At 33.6% G+C, this 22789-nt stretch overlaps 2 protein-coding genes across 2 annotated transcripts; one reads left to right on the top strand and one right to left on the bottom strand.

Annotated features, from left to right (window-relative positions):
- Positions 1-5530: 5530 nt before the first annotated feature.
- Positions 5531-15673, bottom strand: LOC123531930 (alpha-tocopherol transfer protein-like). Its single transcript, XM_045313237.2, has 8 exons — positions 15600-15673; positions 10596-10750; positions 9861-10100; positions 9450-9526; positions 8892-9008; positions 8406-8516; positions 6947-7048; positions 5531-6439 (listed from the first exon to the last, which is right to left on the bottom strand). The coding sequence occupies exons 2-8, from the start codon at positions 10738-10740 to the stop codon at positions 6311-6313; spliced, it is 921 nt and encodes a 306-aa protein (XP_045169172.2). The 5' UTR covers positions 10741-10750; positions 15600-15673; the 3' UTR covers positions 5531-6310.
- A 2088-nt stretch (positions 15674-17761) lies between these two features.
- Positions 17762-21908, top strand: LOC123532471 (adenosine 5'-monophosphoramidase HINT1-like). Its single transcript, XM_045313918.2, has 3 exons — positions 17762-17920; positions 19532-19636; positions 21351-21908. The coding sequence occupies exons 1-3, from the start codon at positions 17780-17782 to the stop codon at positions 21513-21515; spliced, it is 411 nt and encodes a 136-aa protein (XP_045169853.2). The 5' UTR covers positions 17762-17779; the 3' UTR covers positions 21516-21908.
- Positions 21909-22789: the final 881 nt, after the last annotated feature.

The raw sequence follows: 22789 nt of genomic DNA, 5'->3' as shown, positions 1-22789 counted from the left end.
AAACAAGAAACTTCGCATATATAATGTAACAGAAATTAATATATAATTTACATCTCCTTTTCTTTCGTATTTTAAAAAGGTTACTGAATTAAATTAAAATTCAATAAACTTATTCAAAACAAAATGATTATATATTCGCTCACCTGCTCTTGTAAATCCTAGCCAGATATCACAATGTCATATAAATTATTTTACCTTAATCAGGAAGAGATATTTGGTTTGTTTGCATGTTTATATCACGTGGGCTGCATTAAATTCTGTTTACCTGAGATGGAAAAAAATAACTGATTGCTAGGAATAAATATGAAAACCTGGTATCATCTGGCTGATCGTATAACAAATTTTCAACTACATTTAAAACATTTGGTACACTTTGTTACTAATTTGTGTTGTTCACGAAACTGGAACAATATCTTTATAAAAAAATATCGTTTGGGCACTTTTTCAAAAGTCGTTCTAATGGCAAATTTCAATATTTTGTACATTTTTATTTATAAATATGAATAAATGAATTCTTATTAGCAAGAATGAGCTACCACATATTAGTGTGAGTATACAGCTGAATATTACGGAAAATTCCAAAGGTACCTCTTAGAAATGACATAAATGCCTAAGATTGCCTTTGTTTACGCAAGGTGCGGTATTGTCAAGACATGTTTACATTCTAGATGGTCACTTGATACAGGTATTCATTTTATATTTGTATAATATTACACAGTTGTATAATTTTACGCAGAAAAAAAAACCAGCAAAATATTTTTTTGCAAAAAAAAGTGCGAGTATATCGTAATATTGCATTGTTACTAGGCTTTGTGTGGACACATTTTCCCGGTAATTGTTGTAGAAAATGCATATGATATATACAAAACTAATAAAACACACTAAAAATGACTGTCAGATTGTAATATGGTGAGCAATAAGTCGTCTGTTAAAAGTGTCAAATGAAACATCTTCATGGTTCAATAATTGTCACTTTTGCATTTAGCCCAACCCCACAAACTAAGTTTTGTTACATTAATAATCTGTATCGTATATTAACCTAATAAAAACGTGATTTGCGGGCTGGATATAGATGAACTTGTTATTCGTGGAATATATCAAACTTTTCAGATCTCTATAACATATTAAACAAGTGAATGAAGTATTGCCATGCAATACAAAGTCCCCTACTGGAAGGCACCTAATTTTCTCTACTGCAGTATAACATAATGAACTGATATCTGTCAATGATGTATAAACAATATTGTACTATATATACAATATAGTATAACAAAACACTTGGATTAAAATTTATATATATAAAAACCTACAGTTGTTTTCATATTGAATTTTTTTGGCTGATTATAAAAATGTTATCATGTAAGTTATTTATAGTAACAACAAAGGGAAATTAATCTTTAAAAAAAAAAAAAAAAAAAAATCTATATAATACAAGTCCACAAGAAACTCTTTACCAGGTAGAGATAGGTCAAAATACACCTAAAAATTAGATGTAACATGCATGGTGTACCACAGAAAAGTGGTCTCGATTTTTCTCTACCGCCAGTAATAAAAAAGTTACAATAAAATCTATTTATAGTAACAACAAAGGGACGTAATTCTAAAAACAAGGGTGCCTCATGGTGATGAACATTTGGTCCAAGTTACATCAAAATCCCTCCATGCATGAAGAAGAAATGTCCCGTACAAAGTCATTCTTGAATTTGACCTTTGACCTCTAAATATGACCTTGACCTTAGACCTAGGGACCTGGTTCTTGCGCATGACATGTTGTCTCATCCAGGGGAATATTTGTGCCAACTGATATCTAAATCCTCTTTGCATGACAAAGTTATAGACCGGACAGGAAAAAAATCCTCTTGACCTTTGATCTCAAAGTGTGACCTTGACATTTAAGCTAGGGTATTGGGTGTTGCGCACGACACGTCGTCTCATCATGGGAAACATTTATGCCAAGTAATACTGTAATCCCTTGATTGATGACAGAGTTCTGGATCGGACAGGGCAAAAATCTTATTGACCTTTGACCTCCAATTGTGACCTTGACCTTTGAGCTAAGGGTCTGGGCTTTGCGCATGACATGTTGTCTCATCATGGGGAACATTTGTGCCAAGTAATATTAAAATCCCTTCATGGATGGCAGAGTTATGGACGGGACAGGAAAAAAACTCTGTTGACCTTTGACCCCCAATTGTGACCTTGACCTTTGAGCTAGGGGCCTGGTATTTGCGCATGACACGTCGTCTCATCATGGGGAACACTTGTGCTAAGTGATATTAAAATTCCTTAATGAATGTCAGAGTTATGGACCGGACACGAAACAGACCCTGTTCATGCTATGTTAACATTTGACTGCTAAGTGTGACCTTGACCTTTGAGCTAGGGGTCTGAAAGTTGTGCATGACACATCGTCTTATAATGAGGTACATTTGTGCCAAGTAATATTAAAATCCCTTCATAGATGGGAAAGTTATGGACCGGACAGGAAAAAAGCCTTGTTGACCTTTGACCTCCAATTGTGACCTTGACATTTAAGCTAGGGGTCCAGGTTTTGCGCATGACACATCGTCTCCTCATGGGGAACATTTGTGCCAAGTAATATTAAAATCTCTTCATGGATGGGAGAGTTATGGACCGGACAGGAAAAAAACCCTGTTGACCTTTGACCCCCAATTGTGACCTTGACCTTTGAGCTAGGGGTCCGGGATTTGCGCATGACAGATCATCTCATCATGGGGAACATTAGTGCTAAGTAATACTAAAATCCCCTCAAGGATGGGAGAGTTGTGGACCGGACAGGAAAAAAGCCCTGTTGACCTTTGACCTCCAATTGTGACCTTGACCTTTGAGCTAGAGGTCCGGGTTTTGCGCATGACACGTCGTCTCATCATGGGGAACATTTGTGCCAAGTAATATTAAAATCCCTTCATGGATGGCAGAGTTATGGACCGGACACGAAATTGCGGACGCACGGACGGACGGACGGACGGACGGAATGACGGAAAAGTGCATTCCTATAGTCCCCGAAACTGGTTTTCAACCAGTAGGGGACTAATAAAATTCATTGGCCGAAAGTGAAAGATTATATCTTATCGAAAGCACTTATGATAAAGAAATGCATGCACTTCTGTTACATGAGTATTTGTTTAAGCGTCGCCGACCTGGCAACTTCTTATACAACTCCAGAGGAGAGGTACGATTCACGAATGAAGAAATAAAATAGCACAAGTAAAATATAGAATAAAGATAAGTTGTGATTTTACCGTTTATGAAGGGAGACACAGGTCCAATATTAAACAGGATTTTTTAATAGATATGGTGCCCTATATCATACTAAAGTATTAAACAACTTAATAAAGTAAATCAAATACTAGTCTGAAACATATTAAGAGATTGAGGTGGAGCACAGTATGCTTTATGAGGTACAGTTCTAATATTGGATAGAAAATATCAACAACAGACATTGGTCCAGTATTGAAAGAGTTACTGCTCCTATATACTGGTGAAAAGTATATTGATGATAGACAATTATTGGATAGAAACAATTATAAGAGACGACAGATCTAATACTGACAGAAAATATTTTCTAGAGACAGAGATGCAATATTGAACGTAACGTATTTCATTAAAAACCGGTCCAATATTGGAAAAAAAAAAAACAAAAACAAACAAACAAAAAAAAAGAAAATCCACTACCGGTCCGATACAGGTCTAATATTAACAGAACAAATTCAAGAGATGCAGGTTTATTATTGGTCGCATACCTTATTATCAGAGATACAATTCCAGTATTGACTAAATAATATTTATAATCAGGTGGTGGACCATCATTGAACAGAATATATCTACAGGTATTGAAAATAAAATATTAATAGCAGAGTTGGGTCAAATATTGAACAAAATACAGGTTCAACATTGCACAAAAAGTAATTATAAGAGATACAGCTTGAAAATGTGACAGAAAATATTTAAAAGTGATGGAGTGGAGAAACATTAATAAAAGAAATAAGTCTAATACTGTGCTTCTAATAAAATGCTTCTAATTTTTGTCTTTTGTCATATAATTGTAAGGCACATTAGCATGATATCCGTTCAATATTTTTATGTTTTCTGTCTTTGTCGATCGGTTTTGGTAAAATAGGAAAATATTTTTATAAACTAAAACTAATCCTATCATTTTACTACTTATTTACAATGACATTATTTAAAATGCCATTTTATTCACACATTTAGTTTACTTTGTGCAAACCCATTATTGAAGCTTTAAATCGAACCTTGAGGTACCTTGATGTTATTTTGAATATGGACAACATATATTTTTCAGAAAAGGTAAGACACATTTATCAAAAAGAATTACAGGTTATCAACAGATTAAGAAGCGTCATTTTGCACTTAATAATTGTGAATAGTAATTTAGAAACAAAAATATATGATATAGAGACGATTTTAATTTCGATATTGTCAACTTCTCCCGTCCTCGAGTGACGTCATACGGTGTCTATATTTCGCAACTTATTCGTTTGCAAAAGCTTGTTTAAAGTTATAGGATTTTAATGTCAGAAGTCTTCCCATTACCAAAACGTTATTACAACAGGGTTACCGATATCATAATCCGGGGAAGGCTTTCACTACATTTTACTAAAGATCTTTTAAAGAAATAAAACACAACCTAAAACACTTCTAAAACTTGTTCTTAATGGTGTTCCCTTGTTGCTCTGTCTTCTGCAACCTCGTGTTGCCCTTGCGTATGTTAGGGTTTCACCTAGCGGGGATAACTTTTATTTACACTGTTCTGTGACTTTGGAACATGGCGTATATAAGAGTGAGGTTAGGAGCACCATAAATCGGTTTAAGCTCCCCAGTGAGTGGTGGTTTTGCCACTGACCGTACCAGGGTGGTGCCCCACTTTGTTCCTTTATTTGTTTGTTTTGTCCTAGCGGGTTGACTTTGTGTGAGAGTGTGTGTGTTGGTTGTGTGCGCGTCCGCGTGCTGGGTTGGTGTTGGGGAGGCCACGCTTTTGGAACCTGACTGCCCCTGTTTGATATTGATCCTTGTTATTTTCACATCATTTTATATCATTTAGAAAATTAAACATAAGGTTTAGTTTAATAAAATATTTGTAAAATGTGTAAGTAAGTGTATCAAAAGAATAGCATGCAAATATCGTTAAGCACAATGTATGTTTGGTGGTTGATCCCTCTACAGTTAGTCGCTACACTTTCCTATTTGATGGTTACGGTGTTCCGTTTGGACAATCGTGACTTTTTATTTAATACTAAACCGCGATGCACGATGGTACGATGACGAAAACGCGATGGCGCGATGGCACGATGATGAAACAACGATGATACGATGGTGAGAACGCGATGTCACGATGATGAAATCAATGCAAATTTTGATTCCACACCTCATGTTTTTATTTCGATGTAAATGAGATATGAAACCAAAGTTTGTAGTCCTGTTTGACGCCATATAACCTATACGGTGTTAGTGCGCCGTAAATCCCAAATAAAATAAGAATTGTCCTATCCAAAATTCATCATTTATTACAATTCTGGTTAGTAGTCATGGTTCAGATTTTCATGTATGATATAAGAGAGTTTTCAAACACATCAAACGCATAGTACACCAATGACAGCCCACTTTACATCCTAAATATACATTAGATTTTCAACCAATCAGAAGCCGTTTGAGTTACTTCCAGCTGATCTTCCAATGTTCTTTATCATGCCACATTAGACGCTTATTGAAATACAAAATATGCGTACTCACACAAGTAAAATAAATAAGTAACATCGCAACCACTTCAAGTAAAATAAATATACAGTCAAACCTGTGTTAGGATTATTTGCTAAGTTTCTAGATCATATACATCGAAACTGATATTCACCTTATGTAAAAAGTATATGATCCGACAAGTGGAAATGTTATGTCAAGTATGTGTGAATTAATAAAGAAATTCAAATTAATTCTGAAAATCATATCAAATGTTACGTAATCAGAAAAAGCGCGCATTGTAAGCTTCCATCCTTACAGATGCTTTAGGAAAATGTCTAATAGAAACTGTGTTGAAATCCGCTCATACAGTTTCATTTAACTAATAAGATTAAAAAAAAGAGTCAAAATAAACATTCCAACTCAATGGTCTATAATTAAAAGTTCCGATTACTTCTGATCAATGAAAACATCAAAACATATTGAAGACATCTTACTGTCGATATCAATAACTATCGATTAATTATTTTCTAATGAAAACATCAGAACATATTGAAGACATCTTATTGGTCTATATCAATAACTTTCGACTGGTCTATATTTCCAATTTCCGGTACGTTCCTGTAATTCCGTCCATAGAGCTCTCACTTTTGGCGTTTACCAGACCATTCTTAGCTTCGGCATCAAAATCTTTATCACGATCCAATATTGCCCTCTTCAGCTCCTACCCATAGAAAATGTCATAATGTCAGAAGATATACTGGATATATAATTTTCGCAAATTATACTTTTTAAAATTTCCAATAAAATACATATATGTACAGTCTATTGATCAAATTTCTGTGGCACATTTTGAATCAAAGCCACAGGTTTTTGTTTATGTTATAAAGATAAAAACAGTGTCGATATGTCACGATCCGGTTTAACAAACATTCAGGCAATGTTGAAAAGTTAGCAACTTCAATAATTATAACATGTAAATTCAACTCTTGGAAAATGTTCCATAAAATAAGACTCAACTCAAGATTGTTCATAAAACGATTGATACGAAGTATTTATTACAAGATATGAATTTCGTTGAAAGTGTGGAAAATTATTTATTCATATCTTATTAAGAAATTTAATTTTAAACTTAGTATACATTCGAATAATTTCGGTTAGGTAAAGGAAAGCCAGAATAATACAAAATTTAGTTTCAGTGATTGTCGCCCTTTAAGTATCATAAAATTACCTGATTTGATAACGGGGGAGCTTTTCCTCCATATTCTGTTGGCAGATAATCCAAATCAAAATATTCAGCCAATTCCTCTAACTTATGGCCATGAATCAACACCTGAAAATTTATGATTGAATTACGGCATTAGAATATGTACTTCCATAACACGAAGAGTATATATTAACCTTGAGTACATTCTTTAATATATATCTATATCTTTATTTTCAATTATTTTCATATCTTCTTGTAAGGACATAAGATCTGACAAATAAGTTAGATTTTAGAAGAATAAAACCAATTTTTATATTATAACTGCTTCACTACAAAGTAAATTCATTGTATAATTATATTGTGATACTACATTTTGTTACGTGTTATTAAATACATTTAAAGGCTCATAATGCATTTGTTTAACATGTGGCTGTCATATTTTTCGTTGTGAGCATAAAATATATTAATTTCTTATTAAATCTTATTTCCGATAATTGTTTTCTCTAGTATTTGTCGAAAGTTTGAATATTGATGAACACAGAATGAAGTTTTATTGAATCTATTGATTTTTATTACCTCCCTTCATGGCACTAATTGTAAAGGTTCATGTGCAGTATTAAATATAGTGCCTTTCTACATATAATATTATAGTTACGCATAACATCTATTTGGGGAGCTGTTTTATCTGTTTTTGACATACAATTTAAAGCCTTATGGAACCTTAAGTTATGCTTGATATATGAATTATATAATTAGAATTTCAGCGTAAGGCAGTTATGACAAGATGTGATTAGAGGGGAGTATATTTTGTCTCTATCTCTAAGTGAATAAATAAAGAACAAATAAAGAGCCGTCCGTTTTGTAAAACATTCATTCTTAGAAAATGTGTAAGCTATACTTTTATGTCTGTTTACTATCATGCATTAAATACAAACAGTAAAACATACCATAATTATTATACAATAAGCCACCTCATCACAAAATATGTCTGCATTGAATTAAGAAGTAGTTAACTCTTTAGCCCTGTGGTTATGATACATTTTGTAACTACTTCACCATCATATATTATTTCTGTGTTTATGCAGTATAAAACGGAAAGGTATCTTAAAGTCTTTATCATTATTATTATCGTGAAGCTAAAATCTTGAATGGAGATAACATAAGCAGCTTTAGCAAAAACGTCATATCTCAAAATCGCTTATCTCAAAATTCCGGCTATCTCGAAAACATTTTCAAGACCTGTCCGAAAAACACGTGCATAAAATCATTTTAAGTCGAATTTCGGTTATCTCGAAGTAAAACGTTCGATCCCTTAGAATTCGAGATACCGACTTTTAACTATTTCGAAAAGAAATGCAAAGTTAGCGTAAAGATCGCCACAACGTTAACCTATGAACGTTCATACCGTATTAGCTGTCTTTACTTTTCATCAAAATTATAAGAAGACCCTTTGGGGGCATAAAAAGCAACTAAGTTTACATACTTTGTCAATGGACTCTTGGCTCATGAATGGCCTTCCCAAGGCAAATAAGTAGTCAAACACAGCTGGTTCGTTCACAACATGAATGTATTTAAATCTGACTGGAACGCAGTCCTGAAAAATACAAACACATTATTAAAAAAATAAGAAATAAAGCTGAATACTACACCCGGTATGCATGAGCCCACAAGTCTACAAAGGATTAAAACTTAATACTCTCCTGTGTCTTTTAACAGCCTCGGTAGACGGTAGTACTAGGCCCAGTGTGTCTGGATAATGTGACTGGTTGGGTTTCATTTCACGAGTCTACGGCGTGATATTCCAGAGAGGCAGCACTATAAAGTTGGGCATTTCGCTCACTGTTATAAGTAGACCGTCGTTTATATGACTGAAAATAAGTGTAAAAGACGCTAAACACACACGCACACACACTCCTGTTCATGGAAAAAAATGAAGTTCTTGTCCTGTTAGAAATAAAATATACGTCACCTGAAAAAGCATCGCACTGCGTTTAGCATAGAATGGTGATATGTGTGTCAGATGTCCAAATCCCATGGCATCCATATCATACAAGACAACACATCCCCTTATCTGTGTCTCTTCGTCCTGTATAATGTAACTTTTTTAATCAATACTGAAGCATCTATTCAGTAAAGTAATAGGAATGTTGGGTCTTTTGAAATTGTAAACTGTATACGTACGGCTATGTAGGTTTTGTTTTATTGCAATCAGCGGCTACACTTATTTCCAAATATTGTCGTACGTAGAATATCTTTAACTCAGCTAATTTATTGAACATGTAGCAGAACCTTGGGTTAACTTTAACTAGACATAAGCATACTTTTCAATGTATGTAATCAGATAAAGATAAGTCTAGAACATGTGATATTGCTAACATATGTGTTATTTTACAACCGCTTTCAGTCTTACTACCAAATGTATTGAAATATATGTCTGTTACAAATCTTCATGTATAAGGAATTACTAATAATTAAAATTATTTTAGTATAAGGTGTGTTTTATTTTTTTATTTTTCTTATCTGATACCTCAGCGAGCTTGATCAGTAGCATGAATATTGTTTTAAACATATCGGCTAGTCCGAACTGACTTGTGTCCCATTTACCTGCAAAAGAAAATAATGTATTAGATTTAATTTAAATCATAAACTATGGTCATATTTATTTTAATATAATGTATGCCTGCCTTAAGCATGTATTCATCCGAATTCTGTTAAAATAGCGTTTATCTCAATATGGAAAAGATCCACAAGTGGTCTACACCATTCACAAGATTTTCCGTTTGCCAAAGTTTAACCAGCCACTGTTCCAACATCAGTCACTGCACCAATGGCATGTTCAATTGCAAGGCTTCCACTTTTTTGATAAATTTGTAAAAGTGTTTTGACTGGTTTACCTGGCTACATTCTCTAACGACTAAGAACAAAAGTGTTAACATACCTGGTCTGAAAACAACAACACTTCTTCCCTGCTTGTCTCTGTGTGGAAGTAAACCTACTACACCTCTCTCAACCACGTGCTTCACTGCTGCAGATCGCAAGTCTGTAAACAGCTGTTTATTTTTCTCATCTGCTTTCATCTCGAAATATTTCAATATAAGTGTGTACGCCGCATCTTGGTCGAATGCTGAGGCTCTTAGAAATTTCAGTAAGTAGGCATCATCAGTACAAATATTTAGACCTGTAAGATAACAATGGCAATATCTTAAGTTCAAACGACAAAAATACACTTAGAACTAAGCATCTTAATGAGGAAATACTGTTTAACATACACCTGTCTATAAATCAAAACTATTATTCATGTATACTTCTTATTAACTGTATCATTTTGATATATATTCATACTTTTTCAAATGAAAACCGGAATGTGTTAACCTTTAGCATGATGGAGGCAAGTGATTCTGCCTTTGCGACCAGTGCAGACCAAGATCAGTCTGCACTTTCTTGCAGACTAATCATGGTCTGCACTGTCAGTAAATTTTCAGAGAACACCCCATTGAATAATAAGTGGTACTACTAAAATTAAATGATGGCCCAGTCCATTTTAGAAATTTAGCAAGGTAAAGGTTAATATTATGTTATTTCTGCTCGAATGCGCGTGTACCCTCTCGGATATGGGCATCATTCATATCTTATGAAGCAGTTTAATCATCCTGAAGAAAATATTATGAAGTACCAGGATGTTTAAGAATTCTCTTTCTTAGTGTGTTTATATCTTCGGCTCTTTTCTCAGGTATTTCATTCAGTTCTTTTTTGGCCACTCTAACAAGTTCGTCGCTTAGTGTACACACGTATGAAACGTCTTTAGATTTTCCAGACATGTTTGGATATCTGAAACAGAACAAGCTAGTAGTTTAAAGAATGTGGTTTTATTAAATACATTTAAGGGGTGATCCAGAGTTACGCGGAACAGTGCTATTAGATTATTGGCGTTCAGAAGATTTCAACGAAAGTTGGAGCATGCATATTTCCGTTTATAGACAAAATAATAGCACAATATTGTACAAGTGCGGATATTTGGTTGCAAGATTTACCAGAGCGGAAAAATAGGCTGATTTAAAACTTTTTCTGTGGCATTTTGCTACTATGTTTCTTAATGTTTGTTTGACCTATTTGTTTTTATGTTTACTTTTATACTTTTCATGGGTTTCCAACAAGTTAGATAGACTTAAAGTCTACTATGAAATGGGAAAAATGACTTCTTTTGGAAGGAGAAAATTACTCAGATACCCAGTACCGTTTTACTGGTAAATCAATAAATAGTATTGAAGTTTTATTCGCAAAGAGATGATGGTGATTGACCCTTTATCATGTAACAATGTTATTTGGAACTTTTGCGAGTGTCTCACTTTCCTTTTTGGGGAACAGAAGTTTTAGTAAGTATCAGAGCGGTCCGGCCACGGTGATGGCGAGGGGGGGGGGGGGGGGTTGCCGAGTCTGTCGGGGCATGCTGATGGCAAGGCGAAGAGGGTGTTGCCGAGTCTGTCGGGTCATGGTGATTGCAAGGCGGAGGATGTGTTGCCGAGTCTGCCGGGGCATGGTGATGGCAAGGCGGATGATGTGTTGCCGAGTCTTCTATTTTTTTGTATAGTTACGTTCTGTGCTTCCAAATGTTCTTCTTATGGAATTGTAGACATTGATAAATTCACTCGTACTTGAACACAAACCATACCTTTCATATAAAAGAAGCATTTACTATTTCGATACCAGTGCATACTTTTGAAAAAGCAAGATAAAAAGTTTAAAAGGTTGAAAACCTAACATTAAAAAAAGTCTTGTCTAAATTTATATGCTTTACATGTTAATTTCAGCAGATAAAAGTAACTTGCAAATATTAGCTCAGTCTCATTGTAAATATGGGTATGCATTCGCTTTGTGAAATTCTTATTTGTTTTTTTATTTTGCTTTTACTTTTTGCATTGTCGGTGTTGCAATACTGTCAATTTATTTTATAATTGTCTGAAAATATTAGTTTAGCTTTTAACATCCTCCTTTATCTGATGCATCACATAAGTCTACCATCACAATATAAAGAAGCTTTTAAACGTAAACTATGCATTAAATTAGAGGTTCCAGATATTGCACCCTTATCCAGGCACTAAATGAAGCCATTAATATACCAGCTGGGTAGGATAGGCTCTTTTCGGGTTTAAAATGCAAATCAAGGTTACAGTACCATCGAGTTTTGTGATAAACGCAAACTTCCTAGTTCGAGAAGACCTTGATGATAAAGCAATAAGTGCATAACCACACTATCTCGTTCTTTAAACATGTATAGTTAAGTTCTTTCTAGAACAATCACATATCCAAGGTAAATAATAGTATCAATATTTTCATCGTCCGGATGAGTAAGTAGACGTCGATCAATCAAATGCCTGTAAGCTTTCTAATCTATTTTTGTGTGTGTAATTTCCCTTGACAATGATAATAAGTTACAAAATGTTATATCTTGTGCTGACTCACATCTTGTAAATATAAATGTTTAAAAGGTTACCGAAGTTGCCACTGAAATATTTGCTTTATAAAGCGAAAAAAAAAAAAGAAAAACGTTTTGAAAGTTTAATTTTGAGACTTTAAGATTTGCGTTCCTGCTTCTATTATCAATAAGTATTCTGTTTATTTATATTTGCATACAATTTTAGAAGCTATTGAGCAGATGATTTGTACAATCTTCAAACAGTCTCTGACAATTGTAGAATAATTATTTTGGTACGGCTACTTTATCTTAATCTTAGTTTGAGTTTAATGGTCTGTAGTCAGTGTAATGTTTTAGATGATTAAACAGTTTTTTAGATAAAATGTTAAAAAACTTTATTTAGTGTGACATGTCCAGATTCAATTCAATCAAGACCAGTCTGATTGCATTGATGTGACCTCTTCTCTCAAAGAGTCATATTGCAGATTTTAGTTTTAATCACGACAGTAGTGATTCAGTGCTGTGAATTGTGGACGTAAATTGTCTCCCCGTAATTAGTGTTATTGTACTTTCTTGTCCTTTGAAACCTGAAACCATGAGGTTTGTGCAATAATTTCAATTAAGCTGGTACTATAGGGCTGTGTGTGGTGCACGCGTTTGCGTGCTGGGGGGTTCGTTTTGAGGAGGCTGAGCTTTTGGTGCGTGGCATTCCCTGTTTGATATTTTTCTTTGTTTTTTTGAGCGGTGGTATACGTTTCGTTAATGAAAAAACGCGAATAAGCCGAAGCAGCTATTATTTGCTGTATTGTATTCTATACGTCCATAGGTTTGACCCACATATAACAAACTGCAAACACCTCAAATGAAATTGCTATGCCACTTATCACAGAATAGAACATGCCATGAACTAGTTTAAATTATAAGGATGTACTAGACAAAATGTACACATGTTCACTTTAATGTGTTCATAAACTGTAAGATATTTTTCAAACTAAAATATTGTCTTTATAAACGTGCTGTTGGTACAATATGTTGAACAAAATTACTTTTATTAATTTTGAACGACGTATATTAGAAAAGTACACTTAGAATTGAAATGAGCACAGGTTGGAAAATGGTGTATAGATCCGAGGAAATTATATTCCCTTATTACAGACAGCGACCTTGACACGTAATAAACTACTGTATAATTTCAAGAATTACTTTTAAAATTTCAAAATTTGAAGGATATATCCGTCATGCCTCGATGTATGGTACATGTATTTCAAACTTCTTATCACATTTTAATCTTAATTACATGTACATTTAATTTTAGGTACATGTATATGTATTTCATAATGGATATGTCCCATTATAAAAAACAGCTTTCTGGGGCAATTAACTAATTAACTTTTGAAATGTTTGAATTTTAAGTCATATCAAAGGTTATCTTCGTAATTTTTACTCAACATAAAAGTTATACATGTATAGCATATGGAAAATAAATTAGAATGTCATAAAGAAGTAATTCAAAACAGATAAATAGATTAAATAATTTCACATCTACTAGTAATAGCGTGGAAATGTCCACTGAAGCATCAAACTCTTGTTATTGGTTTAAAGTTGCGAAATCGAGTTTTACTTCGGTTCAAGTCGATTTTTAGCTCGACTATTCATAGAATAGTAGAGCTATTGGACTCGCCCATGCGTCGGCGTCCGCGTCTGCGTCGGCGTCCGCGTCCCGATTTGGTTAAGTTTTTGTATGTAAGCTGGTATCTCAGCAATCACTTGTGGGAATGGATTGAAACTTCACACACTTATTCACTGTGATAAACTGACTTACACTGCACAGGTTCCATAACTCTATTTTGCTTTTTTACAAAATTATGCCCCTTTTTTTACTTAGAATTTTTTGGTTAAGCTTTTGTATGTAAGCACTTGTGGGAATGGATTGAAACTTCACACACTTATTTACTGTGATAAACTGACTTACATTGCACAGGTTCCATTACTCTATTTTGCTTTTTTACAAAATTATGCCCCTTTTTCGACTAAGAATTTTTTGGTTAAGGTTTTGTATGTAAGCTGGTATCTCAGTACTCACTAATTGGAATGGATTGAAACTTCACACACTTGTTCACTGTCATAATCTGACATGTACAAATTTGTATGTAAGCTGGTATCTCAGTAACCACTTGTGGGAATGGATTGAAACTTCACACACTTATTTACTGTGATAAACTGACTTACACTGCACAGGTTCCATTACTCTATTTTGCTTTTTTACAAAATTATGCCCCTTTTTCGACTTAGAAATTATTAATTAATTGTTTGCCTAAAATGCGTGGGTTACTCCCTTAGAACGGCTCTAAATCGCCCGTTTCTAATTTCGGAAGATCTAGACATACTTGACTAAAGTAATAAATTTTGCACAGTAATAATGTTGCTAACATCCCGATTTTAAAGACATACAAAGTAGACACCATTAAGAAAGTGTCAGTTTTTTAAGAAAACTAATTTTAACTTTACATTCGTTTTTTTTTTGTAACTTCGTTAACTATTTTATTATCATTTACGTAGAGGAGGAATGTGTTGAAGTGTATTATTGTCTTTGTGTCTGTGTCCGTATTCGGTCTTAAAACATGTACCGAGTATCTATATTTATACTTATCTATTCGACTTAACTTCTTGATGAAATTAATATAGCTTCCAATACAATCAAAATTTAAAAGGTTACAAAGGATATTTTCACAGATATGATTAATGATTTCATTTAAACTTTGTGGTAGCTGAAGCAAATACATGCCAAATAAATTTTATAAAACCGTGTTTTCATTTTCTAAAGGCGCAGAAAAAGCACCAGGAACTATTGTTGACGGGTATTCATTTACTGAAAACCCATATAATTTTATAAATGTAACTTATCGTTCCATTTCAGTAATACAACGTAAAAAGCATGAACAACTATCCGCACTTATTTTTATTTGCCAACTAATAACTTGTATCTTAATAAACGTATGTTACCAAAGTTTTATCATCATGAAGAGAATCATAAAAATTAGGGTGACGTTTGAACAGCAAAAAAAAAGTGCAAAAATGAAACTTTTAACACATACGTTAGGAGCAATTTTGCAGTTATATAATTTATAACTTAATTATTATATCTGTTATAAAAGCTTAAACTAAATTCACAATACTATAAAATGTGCTAAAATAAAAAAAAAAAAAAAAAAAAAAAAAAAAAACAAACAAAAATAACGCAGTAATTTATAAATGCTTACCTACACCTGTAAATCCTGGCCCGATATCAAGCAGATAGGGGTGACTGGAGAAACCCGGAAGAGAAATTTTGTTTTAGGTTCATGTCATGTATTGTGCATAAACTACACTATTTACATTCACTCAATGTTTTATATAGACAGAAAAAGCGATGATTTTCGTATAAACAACATCGAAGGTGACCAATTCCGCTATCTGACGTCATTAACAATAAAAACATGATCAAAATGGCGTCGTTCGAAAAAAACACGCTCAGAATTGGTCACCAGAATCTATAAGAGAACATTGAATTATAGCTAAACTCTTTTTTTCTAATGGTTAAGATCAAAATTGAATTAATATGACTGTATGACTTTTTTCCTGGATTTAAGGAGACACTTAATTTAAAGAAATCAAGAACTGTGTTTTTATTGGAAGGCGAATGGCAATTTAACATGGGTGTGTCTTTTTCGTTGTTCTATTTAGTTGTTGAATAGATCGATAGCCTGACGTTTATTTTGATTGGAATACAAACCACTCATTTCTATCGCAAGGTGCTGTAAAATGTAAATATAAGAACTGAATGTTACCTTTGTGCGTTTAGTCGAGCAATCTTGTATTTCATCAAAGAATCACTAGCGCGATTCATGGATTTGCAAAGTTTATACCCGATTAAACTCACAAAAAATAGCATTTCATTCTAAATTGATTTTCGATGTATGTTTATATATGTGTATGTTTATATATATACAATGTGTATGTTTATATATATACACCTTAACCTAATATGCATTTCTTGGAATTAAATTTGAGCTTGTGTAAATTTTGGGCTGCCTCAAAATTGCTATATTTAACCACATTTTTTATACATGCATGTGAATTTCTTTTTGTTTACGGTCAAATGTTGCTAACATTGGTTCACTCAAAGACTGCCTATATTCGCTTATACAGAAATGAAACTATAATAAAATTGCGTATGATATTTTGAGGCTTGGGTACTTGATGTATTAATAAGAAACGAGGATAAATATCTAATAGGAAAAGCTTTAACGCAGCCTTCCTCAAATTACTATCCTAGCCGTACAAACGATCAACACACACACACGCGCGCGCGCGCACGAACGCACACTCACGCTCATGCAAAATCGGGGAATGAGAATGGGGGATTGAGAGACTAAACAAACAATTAAATCATTAAAATAAAAGAAAAGAAAAGAATGATTTTTGAAACACCAGGTTATCCCTATATAAAACACCGATTTACTTATGATATTTGAATTATTTTACTCGGTTAAAACAAACAAGTCAAACTTTCTATAAAAATCGCACTCGTATGATGTTACGATTCTATGATAAATATTTTAATATTGCTTAATTTGATATTTTCAAAACATTTTTTTATCAGTCCTGATCATATTGCATAACCTTTAAAGCCGTAAATTTTATTGTCGTAAATTATTTCTCTTTCATATTTAAACAACTGTTAATATTGATCATTTCTTCCTGTTTGTATGATTTACGGGATATGTGGGAGCATGTAATATTCCTTCAGATATGTCCAACATTCAGTTTGGTATGACGTAAATAAAATTGATAAATTGTTTAAGCGGACATGTAGTGCCCTTGCATGCTGTATTAGCACTAAAGATACAAATTACATGTATACTTGTTAATACCAAGCCGACCTGGTAATTTCGCATATTCTACATTAGTGCCCCCCTCCCCGCTTGACAAAGAAAGTTTCAACAGCAATTTACGGTTCTTCTAATGAACAGTAGCGGTTCTAACATTTAACAGAAAACATATCAAGAGATATATGTACACAATTAAACACACAATATCTTAAAGAATAAAAGTCCACAATCGGACAGAAACTGTTTCCAAAGATACAGGTCAAAACTGAAACAGAAAATATTTTTGAAAATATACAGTTCCAATATGAAACAGATCTAATATGAAATAGAAAATATTTCAAGAGATGAAAAACAATAAGACTATTGTTGAACAGAAAAAAAATCAAAAAATATAATCCAATATTGACTGGGAAAAAATAAAGAGATATATAGGTTCAATATTCAAAGTTAAAAGCAGAACAAAAACGTTATTTGATCTTAAAATGTGCTCTAGATGAATCAAAACGCACTAAATTTACCTTCGTATAATTTCAGCTACGAGTGCAGCTATTGGTTAATTTGATCGGATGATTCATGCGCTTTTCGGAAAAGAATATACCCGGTAGTTTAAATCATTCGTTGCAAATCAAAATGGCGGACGAAGTGGATGATACAATTTTTGGCAAAATTGTGCGGAAAGAAATACCCGCTAAATTCTTACACGAAGACGAACAGGTAAAATATAATTTGTTTGCATGATGCATTGTACGCAAATATGGAATAAGAATGTTCATAAAGTGTTTATTTTTTACATTAATTCATTGCATTCCAACTTATCTCATGTTTTTCCGTTGATTCATATTTCTTTGGTTTTAAGGACACGTAATGATTGGGGGGATTTTAGCATTATTGTAATGCATAATAGGTATTAAAATTCTTTTATCAATATATGTGCTCTGTTTTGTTTAGTTCAGACGTTGTGAATCACCCGTATTAGTGTTAGGTGATTCGAAAATAGCAATGGATAGAGAAAATTGAACTGGAAGGTAAAAATCACAAATTAATAAGGTCATGAGACATCTTCTATGTGTTAAATTTTGTCATTAGTTTTCACGATCTGTCAAAACTATTTAAATCTCTTCATTCTTCATACGCTTTTTTATTCTTCATATGCTTTGTTTTGTACGTATGTTGGTAGAGATTGTAAAAAAATTCTATATAATAGCTGTGCTAGAAATTGTTTTGTTGAGCTCATTGAAGTAAAGGAAGAATTTCTACTGTTTTAGTTCATTGTTGGGAATAAGGGTACCAATCTTAAGAAATAAAAAATATAGGGTATAAAGGTTAATATACTGAATTTTGATTAGACATAATGATAGAAGTACAGGTTGGCTGTTTATGCCTTTCTTCGAAGAAGTGTGGGTGTATTTTAGTTTGCTCATGCCGGTCGGCCGGTCAGATTTTACTTTCGGATTTATTTTTGAAGAACTGCATCAAAATTGAAGGTTACATTGATATTCGGACTGAAAACGGTTTCTGCTTGATAAATGCATAATGCTTGGGGCTATACTAGTCGAATTACAGAGGATTATTGCCTGTGTTCGGTTGATGATTTTTATTTGTTTTGGATTAGTAGGTAGTAGGTCAAGGTCACAGTGACCTTGAAACTGGAACAAATTCTGATAAATGGAGAACGTTGTTCAATGTCAATGGTGAATGTTCAATAGAACAATTGATTTTGAATTAATTTAAAATAATAGAATTTTTGGCCATCATACTCCATGAAAATGACATATATTGTTATTAGGTTAAAGGTCGAGGTGGAAGCTTACTTTCGACTGAAACCACACATTAGTAACCTCCGACAGGCCATTATTAGTACAAATTTGTTTTGCATACAGCTCTTGATATCTTTTTAAAAAGTCTAAAAATAGCCATGTTGACCAATTCTTAGACTATTGAAAACAGTACATGTATGTGCTTTAAAGGCTTATTGGTACTCATTATCCAAAATGCACAGTCTTTTTTAAGATAGAACCAATCATTTTTACATGCCAGCCCACTTTCTTACAATTTCTTCAGAACAGACATTGGTTTTGTCTGAACATAACGATTCTTAACCCTTATCATGCTGGACATTACTGATTATATCTTTGCGAACAGTGTACTGTTCGCCATTCAGCCAGTATATTTTGATAAGCACATCTCTTAACAGTTAATGGTACTGTCCAAAATGAAAGATTGACAAGTTCGTTATAGAAATTCAGCAGGGTTAACCTGCTTCTTGAATAGTTGCAACCCTAGTCAAAATGATGCTTAATCACTTAATCATTTGTGTCATTTTAGTGTGTAGTGATAAAAGATATTCATCCGCAAGCTCCTCATCACTTCCTGGTCGTCTCGGTAAAAGAGTTGAGGAAGCTTGAAGATGCTGCCGAGACAGACCAAAAGGTACGATGCTTATCTATCTATCTGTAACAATATTATGAATGGATTTAGAGCTATATGACCGAACAGAATCATCGACAAAAACGACTTAGCTGGAAACGTTATTGTACCAACATATCGTTGTTAAGACTTTTTCAAGATATCTAAACACTGAATAGGAAATTTCAAGTAATTCAGCATTTCAGTTTTCAAATCTTGAAGAGGGTCTTGTTTGTAATTAAGTTTGGCAGTGATAAGTATATTACAAAAATAGTAATAGATAAACCGAATGTAATAATACGTCGTCGTCTTTTCATTGGCTGATGTTTTGTAGTCCTGCATGCCTTAACACTATTAAAATACTAAATACTGAAATTTTATTTTCTGTAAACAGTGGTGTGGGAGACATATTGATATACTCCAGTCTGCCTGTCTGTCTGTCTGTCACAAATCTTGTCCGCACTCTAAGTCAAACATTTCTCATCCGATCTTCACCAAACTTTAACAAAATGTGTTTGACCATAAGACCTCGGCCAAGTTCGATAACTAGTCAAATTAGCCCAGGCGTTTTGGAATTATGGCCCTGGAATTACCGCAAATCGGCCTTTTTACTTTTGTCCGCACTCTTAGTCGAACATTTCTCAGCTTATCTTCACCAAACTTGAACAAAATGTGTTTGACCATAAGTCCGCGGTCAAGTTCGATAACTAGCCAAATCAGCCAAGGCACTTCGGAATTATGGCCCTTGAATTACCGAAAATCGGTCTTTTTACTCTTGTCCGCGCTCTAAGTCAAACATTTCTCATCCTGTCTTCACCAAACTTGAACAAAATGTGTTTGACCATATGTCCTCGGCCAAGTTTGATAAACAGCCAAATCGCCCCAGGCACTTCGGAATTACGACCTTTTAATTAACGAAAATAGCCTTTTTATTTACTTCTGTCCGCGATCTTAGTCAAACATTTCTCTTCCGATCTTCACCACATTTGTACAAAATATGTTTGACCATAAGTCTTCGGCCAAGTTTGATAACTAGCCAAATCGGCCCAGGCACTTCGAAATTATGGCCCTTGAATTACCCAAAATCAGCCTTTTTACTCTTCAAAGGTATATTTGTAGTGAGTAAACAGTATATAAAGACTGACATACTATTTAGATGATTAGGCAGTTGTGGGAGACATGCGCTTTTCTCAAAAGCAGCTCTAGTTATTAATTATTATTCCCTTTTTAATTAGTATGGCAGTTTAGTTTTGAAATTATCTAACCTGAATAATCGATGACTCTTACAGATTAGTGTGTATCGTTCACGCTGGATTGTTAAGATACAAACGAGCATAAGCCTATAGATATTGAAGTTATGGTTACCATAGCAAGTCATATTTGTAAGGGGTCTCAAGTTTTGACAAATTAGCAAATAACAACCCGTTGCTTTATGGTAAAGAAATGCGATATGATGTACATCCTACAGTTAGATTTAATACTGGTTGAAAGAGGATACAAACTCATTAGAAAGTTCCTCTGACTCCTTTGCGCTGTCTATACCAGGTCAAATACGACACGGTCCGTTATAGATAAGGTGTCGAAGTCACGTGTCATTCAGCAGACAGCCGTTCAAACATTCTCCTACATTTCTTAAATAGCTACGCGTCTAATGCCACACCTTTCGACACGCTTTATCACACAAGACCTTCCACCTCAAAAATTGATTTTGAACCACTTATGAGCATTATAATTTCAGTTACTTGGTCACATGATGTGGGTTGCTACAAAAGTTGCCAAAGAGATAGGAATCACTAATGGTTACAGAATAGTTATCAACGACGGGCACGATGGAGGCCAAAATGTATACCATCTCCATCTACATGTGCTAGGAGGAAGGAAAATGAATTGGCCACCGGGATAATAGAGCCATCTGTGTACATCTTTTTTGAACAAACATTACGTTTTTAGGGTTCGTGTTAACTGTATAGTACAGCTTAAATCTTAACAGCATAGTAGCTGACTATACATTATACAGAATACAAAAGTAATGTTTTATGAGTAACGCCAAAAACTGTGTTTCACTTTTTGTTCACAATTATTTATTATATGATTGTCTTATGTTACATTAATGTAAAGAGGACTTTAAGCTGGAGGAATGATTCAAACTATCATATTTTGGACAAAACAATGACTCGTTTTGATCATTAGACACATTATTTGTCATATTCATAACTTAAAGTCATATTCGTTTGTTTTCCAACTTGCAATAATTATCATGGCTTTTCTAGCTGGATATATGTAGGTCGTGATATTATATGGTTTTGTTATTACTTCCATCAGCTTACAGAGATACAGGCGGGTCGATTTGTCACATGTACTCACGACAACAGAGTATTATCAAAAAGACTTACAATATCGTTAGATCTGTTGTTTCAGTAAATGAAATTACTTAATTCCATTTTGTGAACTTTGAAGTACCACAGACACAAATAGTATTTACCTAACTCCTTAAAATAAACATACAGGTGTGTGTTATTTGTGTATTTACTTTCCTGTTGCTATAGAAAAAGAAGAATTTATTTGTATTTAAATTCAATTTATACCAGGCCTCTATTACATCTGAATAGTCTTGACATATTTCGGATCTGTCTAAATTATAAATAAGAAATTTACTTTAGTTCTCACAGTTAATTTGTAATGCTCAAGTTATCAAAATTTGAAATGAAATATTAGTTACATATCTAGTGTATTTACATAGTGTGAATGCAACGGCCTTAACACTTCTTGTAACCTTTGTTATTATTATATCCGGAAGAGATTTTACATGAACTACATCAGTTTCAAGGAATGTAAGTTGTAAAATTGTAAGAGTTTAAGGTGTTCAAGATTTTATTTACACCATTATGACCATACTTACTAAGAGTTCACTTTCAAATTGATAAGAAAATAAAACAGAAATGCGCATGGCACAGAAAAAAAAAGAGAGCAGACTTTCAAGAAAAGATAAATGAGTTAGATAGGGGATAAGTTAAGTCTGCAAACGTTCAAAATTAGAGTATAAAATTTCTGAGAACAATAACTACACACATACACAAGATTGTATACACTTAGGAAGGTGGATGTTATCTTAAATAAGGGGGCTCTGTGGCCGAGTGGGTAAGGTCTCTGACTTCAAATTATTTGTCTCTAACCGAT

This window comes from Mercenaria mercenaria, chromosome 11 (genome assembly GCF_021730395.1).
Source record: "Mercenaria mercenaria strain notata chromosome 11, MADL_Memer_1, whole genome shotgun sequence".
Taxonomy (NCBI): domain Eukaryota; kingdom Metazoa; phylum Mollusca; class Bivalvia; order Venerida; family Veneridae; genus Mercenaria; species Mercenaria mercenaria.
This window is presented reverse-complemented; position numbering and strand designations above follow the sequence as displayed.

Coding starts and splice junctions, on each gene's coding strand:
- LOC123531930 (XM_045313237.2), bottom strand. CDS start 10,740: ATGTCTGGAAAATCTAAAGACGTTTCATACGTGTGTACACTAAGCGAC. Junction 9,527..9,860: donor TGTTGTTGTTTTCAGACCAG/GTATGTTAACAC, acceptor TTTCTTTTGCAG/GTAAATGGGACACAAGTCAG. Junction 6,440..6,946: donor CTCCCCCGTTATCAAATCAG/GTAATTTTATGA, acceptor TTCTATGGGTAG/GAGCTGAAGAGGGCAATATT.
- LOC123532471 (XM_045313918.2), top strand. CDS start 17,780: ATGCGCTTTTCGGAAAAGAATATACCCGGTAGTTTAAATCATTCGTTG. Junction 17,921..19,531: donor TCTTACACGAAGACGAACAG/GTAAAATATAAT, acceptor GTGTCATTTTAG/TGTGTAGTGATAAAAGATAT. Junction 19,637..21,350: donor CTGCCGAGACAGACCAAAAG/GTACGATGCTTA, acceptor TTATAATTTCAG/TTACTTGGTCACATGATGTG.